Source organism: Cantharellus anzutake (genome assembly GCF_015039405.1).
Source record: "Cantharellus anzutake strain C23 chromosome Unknown EI90scaffold_2, whole genome shotgun sequence".
Lineage (NCBI taxonomy): Eukaryota > Fungi > Basidiomycota > Agaricomycetes > Cantharellales > Hydnaceae > Cantharellus > Cantharellus anzutake.
Genome location: NW_024066952.1, coordinates 1,192,132 through 1,207,316, shown reverse-complemented (window position 1 = coordinate 1,207,316; position 15,185 = coordinate 1,192,132). Strand labels below are relative to the sequence as shown.

The 15,185-nt window shown below is 48.2% G+C and overlaps 3 protein-coding genes across 3 annotated transcripts; all 3 read right to left on the bottom strand.

Moving 5' to 3' along the window:
- Positions 1 to 601: 601 nt before the first annotated feature.
- Positions 602 to 1,945, bottom strand: EI90DRAFT_3030892 (uncharacterized protein). Its single transcript, XM_039058264.1, has 7 exons — positions 1,759 to 1,945; positions 1,649 to 1,708; positions 1,491 to 1,598; positions 1,357 to 1,429; positions 1,224 to 1,301; positions 782 to 1,165; positions 602 to 727 (listed from the first exon to the last, which is right to left on the bottom strand). Exons 1-6 carry the CDS (start codon positions 1,891 to 1,893, stop codon positions 933 to 935), a joined length of 687 nt encoding a protein of 228 aa, XP_038923414.1. The 5' UTR covers positions 1,894 to 1,945; the 3' UTR covers positions 602 to 727; positions 782 to 932.
- Positions 1,946 to 4,448: 2,503 nt separating this feature from the next.
- On the bottom strand, positions 4,449 to 5,499 carry EI90DRAFT_3115476 (uncharacterized protein; the record flags this gene model as incomplete). The annotated part of the gene is made up of 6 exons (XM_039062788.1): positions 4,449 to 4,681; positions 4,740 to 4,814; positions 4,870 to 4,942; positions 5,004 to 5,114; positions 5,165 to 5,224; positions 5,275 to 5,499. The coding sequence occupies 6 exons, from the start codon at positions 5,497 to 5,499 to the stop codon at positions 4,449 to 4,451; spliced, it is 777 nt and encodes a 258-aa protein (XP_038923413.1).
- A 1,326-nt stretch (positions 5,500 to 6,825) lies between these two features.
- On the bottom strand, positions 6,826 to 10,567 carry EI90DRAFT_3030881 (uncharacterized protein). Its single transcript, XM_039058263.1, has 10 exons — positions 8,884 to 10,567; positions 8,739 to 8,752; positions 8,446 to 8,643; positions 8,292 to 8,382; positions 7,795 to 8,159; positions 7,563 to 7,719; positions 7,376 to 7,485; positions 7,186 to 7,287; positions 6,997 to 7,076; positions 6,826 to 6,884 (listed from the first exon to the last, which is right to left on the bottom strand). The coding sequence occupies exons 1-10, from the start codon at positions 10,363 to 10,365 to the stop codon at positions 6,865 to 6,867; spliced, it is 2,619 nt and encodes an 872-aa protein (XP_038923412.1). The 5' UTR covers positions 10,366 to 10,567; the 3' UTR covers positions 6,826 to 6,864.
- Between the last annotated feature and the right edge of the window lie 4,618 nt (positions 10,568 to 15,185).

Below are 15,185 nucleotides of genomic sequence, written 5' to 3'. Positions count from 1 at the left end.
AATGTACCCCAGCGCAGTGACACAAGTTTGGCTAACCGCCAGGGGGATTTGCAGGGGGATTTGGGACAACTCTGTAAGTCACAATGCTGAATTCAATCCGGCCCCCCTCCATAGACGTCAGATGAGAGAACCGATAAGAGTAGCGGGTAATGCCGCAACAGGCGGCGTCCATCAGTTATATTTAATTTGGTGACATGCACGAAACTACACATGCTTCCCTGGCCGCGACGGAGCGGAATATTAAGAAATAATTTGTGGACGACGTCTGTTGCTCCTGGTTCTGGAATTTGGTTTTTCCATTCCCAATTCATCACAATTCTGTAAGTATGTTTTCCCTGCCCCCTTTCCTTTTATTGATGAGAGGGGGCGATCATGAGTGAACGGAGATAAGGCTCAGGCCCACGAAGCTGATTGATAGAGTTCGGTGATGATGATGATGATGATGATGAATCTCTCTTGTTACCCCGCGGTCGCATGACGACACAACAGTGCGGTCACCCCTATTGTAATCTACAACAAGTTTACATGTAGCAGTTGTCAGAACGAAAATTAAAGGGGGCGGGTGACAGAGTTTGGTGCCAAGTGCGGGCCCTGGGTTGTTGGGAATTTGAAGTGTTATAGTAGAGAGCCTTGCTTTCACGTCGAAAAACTTGCAGGATCCGCTACGGAGGAGCGGGGATTCCGCCTTGAATGCATACCGAATCGTTGGTCCATGGAACACAATCGGCTTTAGGTATGCAGGTGAACACCCGGTCATCTCGTTGAGAAGGGGAAAATGCACCATAAACGGAACCGTATGATTCGGCAGATAAGTGAACGGAGAGTGTTACACCCTGCCGGCGACTGTCGACAGTGCTGACCGTCTCCATATTAACGCCCCCTAACGGAATGAACAAGACACCAATGAATCCCCGTGGTGGGTCAATAGCAGCCTACGGACATAGATAATGATTCTGCCTTTTTGTTCCGTAATGGAACCACAGCCAGCCATACACTGTGAGGGGGATGGCGACCTGACTGTCAGCCCAGCAAGCTTGAAGGCTGACACTCGCATTGGCGATGGCTGGGCCGGGACAACTGACAGTTTGAGTTACAAAGGTGCGGGCATCGTCTGTGGTAGTAGACCTGTGACCATTCGTATTGACGAGAAAGGCATAAATAGTTTCTGATGAGTCAGGATGAATCATTGGGAAGGAAAGCGGCGGATTCAGAGGGACACCTACCAACGATTGCAATTTTAAAGACTAAGGGAATACCCACCCAGACAGTGTACTGGGTTCTGCTACCAAATTCAATAGCATCTAGGGTAGAAATATAAATCGCGGTACCAATGGATGTAGGCACATTTCAACTCACGTTGAACTAATGTTGAAGTGGTGACAGAAGTCCCTTGACGCACGTTTACTTGCGCAGTGCTGTTACCCCGCTTCTAGGAAATCCATGGGCCGATGATAAAATGCCGCAATAAAAATGGAGGTGGAAAGACTCACAATGCATCCAGTAAACCCTAGGGTTTGGTTCGCGCACGTAGGGGTTGTCCAGTATGCCTCTTGTACTGGTTGATTCGGGGCACATGAGTATGCCGTCTGATTCGGGTACTGTTTCGAGGTCATGGGCGGTTCCAGTGATTAAGGAGGAATGCACGTACATCAGGGAGATTCGTCGTAATATTGTCCCAATCAGGACCCCACATGCTGCTCGCATACCGCTAGTATCTATGATTTATCAGGGATCGAATTGGTGATTGCAAACACATACCAGAGCATCCTCAAAGACACCAAACGATTTCAACTGAGATACATCGAGGGTCTGGCACGACGAATTCTGCTGACGGGTGTGGAGCGAGCCGCCACCAGCAGGGTTATACCACGCTTTGGCCTCGTCTCCGTTCATGTGAGCTGGGGTGCTAGGCCAGCCCCGCAGGGCAAGAAAAGCCTGAGTCGAGCAGAAAGCCGAGGCCATGGAAAAGAGCACAGAAATGGCCACCATGGCTGGAGGCGCAGTGCTTCTAGTAAGACGAGCAGGACTGACGTGCGTTTGGCTTGGATCCTCTCAGAGCATTGGCTTCCTCCCACACTTTTTATAGGTCCAGATCCCGCCCATTGTTTCGCAACAATTTGTTTTGAGATAGCAACGTGCGAGTAATTCCCGCTACTTTGTTTTTGCAAGGGGCCCCGTTTAACCACTTGTACCATGTACATCTACCCTTTCTCACCATCACATGCTCGCTTGTTTCCCGCATCACATCGTTGCATCTGCCGTTTCCGGCACTGTTGTATACGCAGCAAAAGAGCAAAGTCTGTCGGACGGAAGAGTATCAAGCACTTGCCGCGACAGACGGCGTCCACCAGTTACTGGTGGGTGGAATACCTAGGAGACATAGGCCCCAATTCCATGTACCAATCCTGATCTCAACTCCCAATTTCACCTCCAACGTTCGATTGGGATGGTTTTGATTCAAATCAATGAATTTGATCATGATTTCATTAGTATCGCCCCAATCGAACGTCCGAGTTCCGCCGATGTACGACTGGGCGGTTTAGTTGCCAATCGTCGATAAGAATAATTGCAATATTACTGTTGACTTGGACTTCGATGATATTCCAAACATAGGCAACAAAGTCATGGCTACCTTCGGGGTGTACCCGGCCACCTGTCTCTAGCTACTACTTAACGCTTCAGTTTGGTCTCGCGATGGGACCGCAACCCACGTCAGATCGATGGGACATGTGGCGTAAATGAAACTCTGCCGAGTGCTAACCCACGTACGCGAAGATAATATCTACTTATTTGCTAGCCGATGAACCATGAAGTGGTTCAAGTAATGCTCCCTCCCAACTCCGGTCTGGTCGTGAGGGATCATTGAAGATTGGTCCCAATAATCAAGGGGAGGTGTGTCTGTACTGGGGCTCCGATGGCCGAACCGTGGATCTATCGCAGGGCTGCACCTTGACGAGTGTGGCAGCCGTCAGAGTTGGGACTAGCTCCGTAGGCTTTCCAATGGCGGCGCTGTATTTAATGTCGCCAATGTTCTGGTCAGTGACCTCCGAGTCGTCTTTGGCAGATCGCAGCATGATTTTTGGTCTTAAAGGGAATGAAGGCCGTGTACAACTCTAGCGTCACCTGAACTGCCTGGAATGCTGGAATTCTCGCAATTCCTGCCTCGTCAATGGCATCCGTGCCCACGCGTGACTCGGCCTGCTTGATGTGTCATTTGCAACCCAGTCGAATCGGCCACTGGTTTGCAAAAGCCAGTGTGGGAGAAAGACCTAGGGGAGGTGTTATCTCTGAAATCAGGCAAGCTACTTTTTTTTTTCATCTTTCTTCCAGCCGACCAGCATGTGGCCACATGCCTCTTATCGCAAGGACCGATTTTCACCACATGCACATCTGAAGTCAATTTTCCGTGATTTCGTGTCTCTTGAGAGCCGCCTTAGCAGCCTCACGTAGGATTGCACCTAAACATACACTCTCTTGAATGGTGGTAGATCCTTCTTATTACCCCGCAGCCTCAGAGCGGCTATCCCGTTGAGTATGCCGTGGCGTACAGAGGGGATCATCAATACATTAATGTAGGGCGCGTCGTGAGTGTCATGTAAATGTAAATGGAATAAAGTAAATGGAAGAAGGGACAAAAACCCAGTTATGGGCATATATTGCTGAGCCTTGAACGATCGATGAAACACAATCATGATTAGTACGTTGTATCTTTAATCAAGCCGCGTAGGGAATGGCCGGGATCACTGTGGGTTTTATAACAATCACCGAACAGAACATGTGCAACGATCATGAATATGTGGCACAGTCCAAACATTCAAAGAAATGCCCTAATTTTCAACAATGGGAACTGCAATTGGTAAACATCCAGGAGCGTCCAATTAAGAGAGGTGGGACGAGTGTCACACACCTGTGTCCTCGGTAAAGGATGTGGTGGACCGGAAAGCATTGTAGAACAATACTAGCGAAGGCAGGGAGGAAGGCTGGGTTATGTAGAGTTGGCAATAATAGAGGACCTTGCATGCGATCAAACGATACGGAGTAGCGGGGATTTCTCGATATAAAAAAGGGCAAACTCGCCGGAATAGATTTTCCTGACTGAAATACATATCTTGTTTCTAGGTGTGGAAATTTCTGGATGCAATGTTTTTCTTCCATGTCACCACTAAATCAGGGAGGTATCCGGGTCGATGTTTTCACATGAAAGTCGTGCAACACAAGTCAAGCGCCTTTACCACAATTGGCTTTTGGATAAGGAGGTGGGTGCTCTGTTATCTCACCGAGGAAGGGGGAAATTTACCATAAAAGATGCCGCACGCTTTCATAGTCATTTGAACGGAGACTGTCATATTCATCTGGCGATGTTCAAGCGGACTGATCGCCTCCATATTAAGGGCCCCTAACGGAATGAACAATGCCTCAGTGAATCCCTGTGGTTGGCCAATAGCAGCCTACAAACATTCATAATGACCTTGCCTTCTTGTTGTGTAGAAAAACCACGCCCAGCCAGACAACGTGAGCGGGACGGTGAATTGGCCGTGAACCCTGCAAGTTTGAAGGCTGACATCTACTGAGACGTTGGCTGGGCCAGGGCATGCGACAGTTTCAGTTACTGTGGTGCGAGTATCATCCGTGTCAGTATGCGAGTGACCCGTAGTATCGGTGAAAAGGGAATAAAAATTTTCTGATAAACCAGGATGAGCTTTTGGGAGGGAAAGCGGTGAATTTCGAGGGCCACCTACCGACAATTTTTGTTCCGGCGAATATCTCGTTGTTCTCGTAGGATACCTGGAGCTTTTGACCGAGCTGAGTAGCCTCTAGGATAGAAGTATGAATGGTGGTACCAACGGATGCTGGCACATTTCAACTCACTTTCAACCGTAGTCTGGGAGGAGACAGAGGTCCCTTGAAACAGCTCTACGGAAGTAGAGCTGTCACCTTGTTTCTAGGAAATCCATAGGCCGACGATGAATTGCCTTAATAAAGATGGAGGTAGAAAGACTTACAACGTATCCATGGACTGTTGCGGTTGAGTTTTCGCACACAGGGGCTGTGTTCCAATCTACCGTATATGTTCCCTCAGTCCCATAACACATGTATGCCGTGAGATCCGGGTACTGTTCCGAGTTCATAAGCGGTTCCAGTGATTAAGGATGAATGCACGTACATCAGCGAGATTTGTTAGAATCTTATCCCAATCAGGACCCCACTCGCCCGCCGCAGTACTCTGGCGCCAATGATTTACCGAGGATCGGATTTATATTTGCAAACACGCACCTGAACGTCCTCAGAGGCAAGAGGAAACATGGATATCTGATTTGGAGAAGCGGCATAGCACGATGTCGCCGTCGAATCATTCGACTGACGGGTGCGGTGCGGATCGCCACCAGTAGAGCCGTACCACGCCTTGGCCTCGTCCCCGTTTACGTGCCAAGCGGGGCCGCCACGCCATCCCGACGGGGATGGAAAAGCCTCAGTCGTAAAAACGAAAACTGAAGTCATGGAAAAGAGCACAGGAATGGCCACCATAGCCAGAGATCCAGTATTACTAATAAACAGAAGAACACGAGCAAGACTGAGGTGGGTTTGGCTGAGATCCTCTATAGCCTTGGCTCTCAGGCTCCTTTATAGGTCCACATCGAGTTGCTGTTGCTCATTATTTCTGCAATGATTTGTTCTGAGATTGCTATGAAAATTGATGGACGGAATAGTGTGAGGACATAAATCACACCCACCGCATGCGCTGGACTGTTTTCTCTGGAGATCCTATCTCGAATTACGTAATTTCGGAAAAAGAGTGGCCCTGGGACGTTATTTCCCCAGTCCTCCAATTTCGACCTACCCACAAACGTACGCGCTCGGCAAGGGAATGAAGATTCCTCTCCTTTCAAATGACAATGACGGCACAACACTGGAAATTATCAAATAGCACATGCACTCATGCACATCTCCGACGTTTAATTGGACGATTGTAAACTAATGAAACAGATCGAGATTTTATCTCAATCACCTCAATCGAACGTTCAAGATGGCGCCGATGTACGCTATGAGATAATTGATTGTCGATATTACTGGAAAAATTTGTTTGATGATATTCCAAACACGAACAACAAAATCATGGGTTGATCGGACCTATGAGATCGACAAGATGTATAACATGGTCTATTAGGAGCTGGGATCCTGCCTAATAAAATGGAACTCTGCACTACTAGTGACTCTACTACAGTAAACCATGTACACGAGGGTAATCTCTACTTGCATGCAGCCAGTGCAGCTAGCCGGTGAACCATATGCAGACAATGTTCCTCCCAACCCCGACCTGGGACCATTGAATCGAAGATTGATCACCACCCGATGATTAGATATTCTTAATGCCCATATATAGACCCAGATAACCCCAACCCCCCAAAAGACAACCCTACGTTTCAATCCTGGAAATCGACCCGATTGTCACTCGGCACAGAAACACGGTAAATCCTAGGCGACACGCGATAATCCTACGCGCGCCTAGGTAACTTACGGTTAGTTGTAAAGAACGTGTACAAACATTTTAATTCCCCCCACAATGCCAAACACTGCAGCAAGTAGCACCACGCATACACAATCACAACGCTTAAAATTGCACATACTAATCAAGAAGAGTAACACGTTCGTAGGGTTCGAACGGATTTCTATCAAGGGACGTCTGGGGAAAAACATGGACGTATTTTGCATTTATCGAAATGAGCCTTGAATACTGTTGTAAAAAAAAAAGAAAGAAGGAAGAAAGGCGGGATGGTATTGAGCAGAGATAAAAGAAAGTGGCATCAGTGAACAGTGGACGCAATGGTTTGAACGAAATAAAGCAAAACAAAAGCGACGATCTGATTAATCCGTGTATCGACTCCCTGAGGTTCGAGCAAAAGACATTTTTTTTTAGAATTTAAGTCAATAAGGGGACAGGGAGAAAAGATGAATGGGGAAGGCTGTTGCCATGACAGAGATGGACAAATAGCTTACCCAGGTACGCAGGCCCAATGCCAACACGCTTGCCTTCGGAGAATCGAACGTGTGGCCAAACCTTATCTATCTCGGGTGTCCTAATGGAGAAAGATAACGCGTAACCCGTTTCAGAGCTCATGTCAGCAAGGGAAAACATTATCGTCTAGGAGCAGGAGGACTGTTTTTTTTTAGCCCTCCCCCACCCACGCATTATTCCCATTGGCAATAGCAGCTTCAGTCCATTCGGCAATCATAGTACCATGAGCCCTGGCTACAGGGCACCCTTTCCCCATACGCCGCAGTGCGCCCCTATATATCGCATGCACGAACATCGCAATCAAAGCGTTGCCGATTAAGCGTTCTTAAACACCAACGAGAGTGAACTTATCAACTCAACTTGATGGTCGCAATATCTGCTTCATGCACTGCAGCAGCTTTTATATTCCCCATTCTTAGCTCGCGCTCCAAGTACCGAATGACAACTGCAGCAGCCTTAGTCCAATATAACTGAATATTGATTGAAACATCATTAGTGAGAACTCTTCTCTCTCGGGGGGCGCGAGAGAGAGTATGGTGGAACTTACCGAAGTACCATGAAACATGGTCGAAAAATCTAAAGGAGTTGCACTGAGAGCACGAATAGTCGCCAAGATGGCATTCGCAGATGAAAGGATCGTTCGCGCGGACAAGTCGTTCAAATCTGAGAGGTCCGTCCGAGGATCATGAAGAACGATGAGGGCCCTATCAAAAAGCAGAAGAGAAAAAAATGTTAAATTGATAATCCCGTCAGCGGAAGGATTCATTCAGCACACGTACACATGCGACACAATGTACGCAAGATACGCATTATGATCGATGATATCAGCGTATGGATCGCTCGAACGATGCCCAACATCACCAGAGGTATCCATCATAAATTTATTCAATCCACTTGGGACACCCGTTTGAAAGGCAGCAATGTCCCTTTCTAGGAGCATAAACTCAGCCGTAGTGCGGACTTTTTCTGGTGAATCCTCTGTGAGATAATCGCGCTGGGCTTGGAAACGGGTGTTAAGTTTGGCGGCTCGACCGGCGAGGATAGTGGCTTTGACATGGAGGGTGAACGAATCGGTGATGTAGGGTTCATTGGAGATGAAGAGGGTCGCAGAATGCAAATGCTGGCGCGGATGTCGGACATCTTTCTATGGGAATATGACACGAGAATCATGTCGAGAAAAAGAGGATGCCGATAAAATCAATCATTGCATTAGGGAGTGTGTGAAGAAAATAATATTTAGTCTTTTGATGTGAGAGAAAGGATTTCGAAAACGTACCGATGCTTCATAATCAGCCAAAGTACATGGGAGCGTTTGACTAACGTCAGCTTCGTTGAGGCCACTAGGCCACGACGTCGCAATACACTGGCTATTTTCCAATCGTACGCGCAATCAGTCATATCCTCGGGGAGGAAAGGAAATATACACTCACAACGAATCCAACATGAATGCAATCCAAAACACAGCCCTACGCTGCTCCAAGTACTCCGGCCCATTATTTTGGCCCACCATCGCTCGATTTTTCCACGAATCGACCAACATCATCCCGCCATGAAACCCATCCATGTGAAGTCCAATTGGTATACATCGCCGAAGCGCCGACTCGGAACATTGCCACGCTTCCATCCACCTGTACACACCCGGATTCAAAGTGAAATGGGAAATGAAAGTAGGCGAATCAGCACCAATGTAGTATCTTCCACCCAATGGTCAAATGTAACTCACCGAGCGTTGACATGCTGATAAGGATACGACAGTGTAAGTATCCACAACAATTCAATTGGTGAATTAAATCACCAATGACGAACACACCCAAAGAGCGCAAGTAGATATTAAATGAGGGAGAGGAACAGGTTATAAACAGACTCACGTAATACCAAGCAAGTATGATCGTCGTCTGTACACACTCCAGCATCCTCCTAGACCCTTTCATGTCTTCTTCCAAAAGGGAATATGCAAACGTCGCTTGTTCCTCAGAGAAAGATGCTAAAGTTGAATACGAATACTCCTGTTCATCCCCAGCTTCACCACCCCGCAATCCGGGAAGAAGACCGTTAAGGCTAGAAGTAGCAGCCACAGAGGACGAAGAAGGTCGCCGCCGTCCCCCCGGATCCGTATTTGGCGAGTTAAACATCGTCATAATCGACCCCTGTGGATGCACACCACCGCCCCCAACTCCCGCATCGCTCATCCTCATAATAGGAGACATCTCATTCTCGTCCCCGCTCGCGACTTGAGAAAGCCAAGCTGGGTGGGAATACATATTCCCCATGGCACAAATTGCGTGTAATAACGCAATAGAAGGAAATCGTCCGCCTGACACACTAGAGTCCGGAGAAGCAGAACTGAGAGGGCAAGCGGTAGATAGGGAAGATATGAACGTGGGTCGATGAAGGAGGTACGGTGCTAAAGGTTGGGTTTTGAAAAAAATGTGAACCAGGCGGAGAAGGAGGGGTCGTGGGGGGAGGTTAGGCGGCCAGGGCCCATCTGATTGCTTGGGCATGTGTACATGGGGAGGCGCGTGCGACAATATCGGTGGTTGGGGATAGTCTTGACAGTGGTAAGGGCCCGGGGGGTGATAATGTGGATGGGGATGAACATGAGAATGTTGTTGTTGTAAGTCGACGGTACCTACGCCTTCTACAGAGAAAGGACCACCAACGTGTCCACTGTCGCTGCTGCTAACCCTGGGCGACAAAGACGAATTAACAGGATAAAGCACATCGTCATGAGAGCCAGCTACACTTGCGAACGTTCCCTGTTGGGTCGTATGCGTAGGATTTGTCGAGGGGGGATCCAGGAAAGCGGGTGATTCTTGATGACGTTGGTGCTGATAGCGCTGAGCCAGCAGAGCGGGCTGTGTAGTTGAATATGACGGAGGTAAGAGATTAGTCATCGCCGAAGCACCGCCATAGCCAGCACCATTACTTCCAACACCAACGCCGACGGCAACCGATCGAGCCCACGAAGCAGTTTCACATTGGTATTTATGTAGGAGTTGTTGAGGTTGTAGCTGATGAGCACCTCCACCTCCGCCACCATTACTGCTAAGCAATGATGAAGCAGGACTCGAAGAATCCAAGCGAGAAGTAGCGGTTCCACTCCTATAACGAGCTACCGAAGATGGAGATGAAGAAGTAGAAGATGGAGCAGTAGCCGTAGTACCAGTCGTTATTGTGGATGATGAAGATGGAGGGGCAATTATATGCTTTCCGGGACCTAACCGAGAAGAGGAAACTACTGCAGGATATGGCTCGGCAGTAGTACCATAATCGAATCCGGAGGTTGGAGCATCTTGATATGATGACTGCGGATGATAGGTGCTATTCACCCTGTCGAAATTCACCACCATCGAAGGAGCTGGAGTCTGATGGGAATTAAAAACACCACCACTCCCGCTAGGTGCAGGGAGTGGTGTTCGATTTCCAGGGCCAGAACTGGGCCTCGTTGACAGCTGATGATGACGACTTCCACCATGATTGGTAGTAGCAGTGACGAGGAGTTCGCGCCTCCTCTCTTGAAAGTCCCATGGGGAAAATGAAAGGCCCTGCAGTGGAGGGTGGAGAGAATGTCCCGACGTCGGCACAGCTGAAGATATTTCGGAACAGTAAGCTCTTCTCTTGGGACTAGCTGACCCTGAGGATGATACCGCCGACCCTAATACAGACCCTGAGGTCGGCTGGTGAGCCACGCTCGAAGACCGTCGTCGATGATGATTTGAATAACTCAAGTTAACACCCGCAGAGGAAGCGGTTGTTGACGCTTGCGTCGCCGTTGCTCCTCGGGGTTCATCATAAGTGCAAGTTGGAGCAATATCGAAAGGCTCCCCTTTCATCGCTTTAGCAGCGATGACATGTGCATGAGATCGTTTACAGCATGTACACGGCGTCTTGGCATCACTATCGAGGAGACGATGTTAATATGCGCATCGTCGGCGTGAGAGTTCGGGAACTTGCCATTTCTTTGGCGTACATGAACCGTCGCGGGTCCGACACGAGAGTAACAGCAACAGTGGAATCGTTAAAGCCCTCTCCCATGTCTCTCAAAGATCAAAAAAGGCTACTTACAAGTTTCCTTCGACGACATTGGTGACACTGCAAATAAAGATAAAGCAACCAAACGCGAGTCAATTCCACAAAACTAACCCCATCCAAAAGAGTAACGTTTGCACACTCACTGCTTGATTCCTCCTCAAATGATCCCTCTCTTCACCAGTAGTTGTGGCCTTAGGCATCTCCGAGGCTCACCCAAGCAAATCCAAATCGTGGACGAACCCAAGTCAAGTGAAGATCAATCACTCCGTCGAACGTCCCCTTGATCGCTCGTTTTGTTTGGCTGGAACGGGGCTGGAATCGCTTGAGGTACCCCAACTCCCACCTCAAGCCTAAGGAAGGAGGTAGTTGTCACAGGAGGCAGTGTGATGGAATATCTTGTGTGAGCTCATTGAAAAGAAAAGAAAAAGGTATGTAAATGGGTTAAGTTTATGATGGCTGTATTATTTTCTAGGATATCAATTTCCTTTTACTCACAAGAACCTGCTGCACACATACTGTTGGCGAAGCACAGGAAAAGGAAGGAACAGAATGATATTGATGTGATTATAATCAAACCATATATAGCGATAGATGCACGTAACTGCAGCTGGGAGGATGTCAGTAAATGTTAGGACGTCCAGAGCACGCTTAGGGGGACACTGAGTAAGTGGGTATGGCCTGATGACAAAAGTAACGACGGCAGATCGAGAAACCAAATTACATATAATCAACGAAACGAGTACCGTAAAACAAAACAGGGAAATTAATGCAGGAGTTGGAAAAAAAAAAAGAGGAGTATGTAAAGAAGTAATCCGCGGGTTCTGCTTTCGTTGCGGATCGGTCCGCGAATGGGAATGGCGGTGTTTTGCTCCCAATAAGCGCCATCAACCCTGTCAACATACTTCTTCTAGCCACAAACGAATTTTCGGCCTTTATCGATTCCAGTCCCCCCCCCTCTCTCTCTGATCAATATAAATCCACAGGCGCTACTGCCAGATACGCGTCCCAACAACAACAAACGAATAGATCACACTCCCCACTCTGTGACCCCAAGTTGGCGGGGCAGTTGTGTATTGGCAATTCAGATATTACATATTGGCAATAGTTCGGTGGACTGTTTGCGAGCGCTCATGCAAGTCGTGTGAGGTTACGTAGACCGAAGCCTGACAGGATGGGAGAACGTTAGATGAGTGGTGATATGAGCACTTGGGGTATAATGCGTGTAAGACCGCCAGCTCGTCTCGCCAATGCCCGCATATCACTACTACTCGTGTGGATGCGTACTGTACCACGGACTTTACAACCCTTCGTACGTACGTACTATTTGTCTTCGCACAGAACGAAACTAATGCAAAATCGACAGTTATGATAGCCGAAGTTAGTAAGCAATGGGCGCTATTGTCATGGCATCCAAGTTCACCGCCACTACGATAAATCTGGTCTGGAATCAGGGTATTCTCGGTCGAGGCGTACACATGCATACAGATGGGTTCCATGGTCAAGATGCGTGGTATGCAGTCCAGTGATAGCCTTCCTCCCTAGTACCCGTGCAACGCCGCATGCATTGTTCCGAGCTGAGATGTGATGCAGTTATGCGTCTATAACCACCGGTACCTATGACGATACCAACAGACTCTGGCTATATACTCTGCATGCGTATGTCCCCACAGCCCATGGGTCACAATCCTAGTAATGCTATGAAGAAAGGATCCCCCTTGTACCCACCGCCAGGAGACCTAGCTTCTGCCCTTCTATCTCGATTTCCCCGTTCCAACCATTAAATGCAACCAGACCTGACATTAGCGAGCACTTACACTGGTGAAAATATTTTCAATTCTTGGCGATTTCCTATTGGCCACCGATAAATGTCCACATGCTGTGCACACGGTACACGTATACACGTTGTCTTGTTGCTCCTGATTCCCTGACTGTATGCAAAGACGTACGTCTGCAGCTAGAATAGTACGGCAGCATAGCCTTGGCATGCGCCGCTCAAGGACGCATGAACTGGCCCTCCAAATGCAAAGCGGTGCATGCTGTGATTGGGATAACTACCAATTCACGGCTTCTACTTGAGCGCCCATGCATTTGCTTTGCTGTAATTAACCGGTGGCGTGATGGCCGGTCGTGGAAATCCTTTGACGAAGGGCGCTAGCTACGAACTGCCTCCAAGGGGACCACTTCTCATACGCAGCACCTTGTGCTAGATCATCACGGTACTTATATGCATAGCTTTTTACTAGTGTAGTAGTACAGTACCAGCCTCTCTATGTCCAGCTACTATGTTTATCTTCGGTTATGACAAGCAGACATGCATATGACACGGCAATAGCTGCGCCAGTTTAGTCATGATGTGCATGACCAAATAACCACATGGACATAGCCCGCGCGTGCTTGTCTACACATTTCTAATGCCTTGAATTCAACGATGATCAGAGGCCCCCCCCCGCTTTCCCGCCCCAATCACGGTTACTGCGCAGTGTTCACCCATGTGTGAAAAGATGCGCAAAAGTAATTGACCCCACTTGATGACTTGCCTCTTCCTCCCCCCTCCACCCCTTGGATAATATGCGGATGCTATCCCACCGATGAACCCCAATCCAAGCGCAGTCGACCAATAACATCCTCACATTTACTTCACCCCTGGTCGTGGTCGTCCTCACTTACCATTCCGCGCGTCGTCTACTTATCGCCTACAACAACAAGCTTACCGGCTCAAATATTTGGCCTACGCCCATATATAATTCTCAACATCTCGCGAAGCAGATTAACCTCATGGTTCGATCCTTCTACTTCTTCCACCACATGCCCCCTTTTCCCACCCTCAATCGACTTGTGACCTTGGCCTTCTTCAGGGTTCTCAACCTCCAATCTCCATATGGGCAACAAAGCGTTCTCTCCTCTTCCCCAGGATTTATCTCATTCTCGACTAGAATGACTCATTCGGAACCGCGCACGTCCCTCTCTTTCGTCCAATACCTCTTCCGGGGAAAAATAGAGCAAAGCACCCGAAATGATCCCGACGCCCCCGGAATAAGCTACCGAACGCCGAGGTCACACGGTCAACCCGACCACTCTCCCTCGAACATTATTTCCTTTCCACATACCCTTCCCCAATTAGCCTTTGCTATACATACAATACATGTGTGTTATATAATCACTCCTTTTCCTCTTTTTCCTCGATCAAGATTCATGTTGCACGACGACACGATATACACTAAAAATCCCCTCCCCCACAACAAGACCTCGGCAACGCGTTCACATATATAGCGTCGGTGAAATATGATTGCAGTCACAAACCGTGCACCGCCCTGGGTTACCCGTGTACTTAATTATATTAATATAGGAGACTGCGATGTTATCGCGCCGACTTCGATTTCGCTCGCGAATCAGTATATGTAGTATTGTTTTGGCAAGACACAACATTGGAAATGAAAGCCTAATCTCAATTTCAAAAAGGAACCAGGGGCGGGGGCGGGGGATCGGCGGCAAGACAATTGCGCTATGGTACGAGAAGTTTGGACGCCTTCCTATCGTGTCAAGTATACACCATAACGACATACTTCTTCGTTGGAAGTAATTGTGGTTACTTATGCGATTCACGCCACAGCAGCACAATCAAGGTGTGCAAATAGCACCTTCGCGTCGATCGATCTACACCACACCCACTTGGCAGATGCACCTCATGTCATATGCATCAATGGTACGTGTCTTTCACAACGTGGACCTTCCACCATGTTACACCTCTCTGTTGGAAGTACCACAAGCGCAACAAACCGTGAGGCACGTGCTGTTCTGATGAGCATGTGACACGTCATATTTTTCGTGTCCCTGGAGCAGTACTACAACAACCTGAAAATTCAGGTCCACCTCGATTGTTACTTTGGTTTTTCGACAGGTTTGATTTAGAAGGAGGGACGGTTTTTGCGGAGGAGTTGGGAAAGTCAAGATTGTTGGGAGGCGTAGTTCAAAATTCGCAGGCAGTAGAAATGCGGAGTTGTCTCGCTAATTAGGCTGAAGCTAGCTGCGAGTAGGAATGTTCGCCTCGGTCGTGATAAGAGATAAGCTCTGATCAAAAGTTCGACGTCGATGGTATATGACCGTGCAGGCTGCGTATTGGGTGCGCAGGTTTCATTAT

Coding starts and splice junctions, on each gene's coding strand:
- EI90DRAFT_3030881 (XM_039058263.1), bottom strand. CDS start 10,365: ATGGTGGTGAATTTCGACAGGGTGAATAGCACCTATCATCCGCAGTCA. Junction 7,720..7,794: donor GCGTACATTGTGTCGCATGT/GTACGTGTGCTG, acceptor GCTTTTTGATAG/GGCCCTCATCGTTCTTCATG. Junction 7,288..7,375: donor GCAGATATTGCGACCATCAA/GTTGAGTTGATA, acceptor TGCGATATATAG/GGGCGCACTGCGGCGTATGG.
- EI90DRAFT_3030892 (XM_039058264.1), bottom strand. CDS start 1,893: ATGAACGGAGACGAGGCCAAAGCGTGGTATAACCCTGCTGGTGGCGGC. Junction 1,709..1,758: donor GTGTCTTTGAGGATGCTCTG/GTATGTGTTTGC, acceptor CATAGATACTAG/CGGTATGCGAGCAGCATGTG. Junction 1,599..1,648: donor TTACGACGAATCTCCCTGAT/GTACGTGCATTC, acceptor ACCTCGAAACAG/TACCCGAATCAGACGGCATA.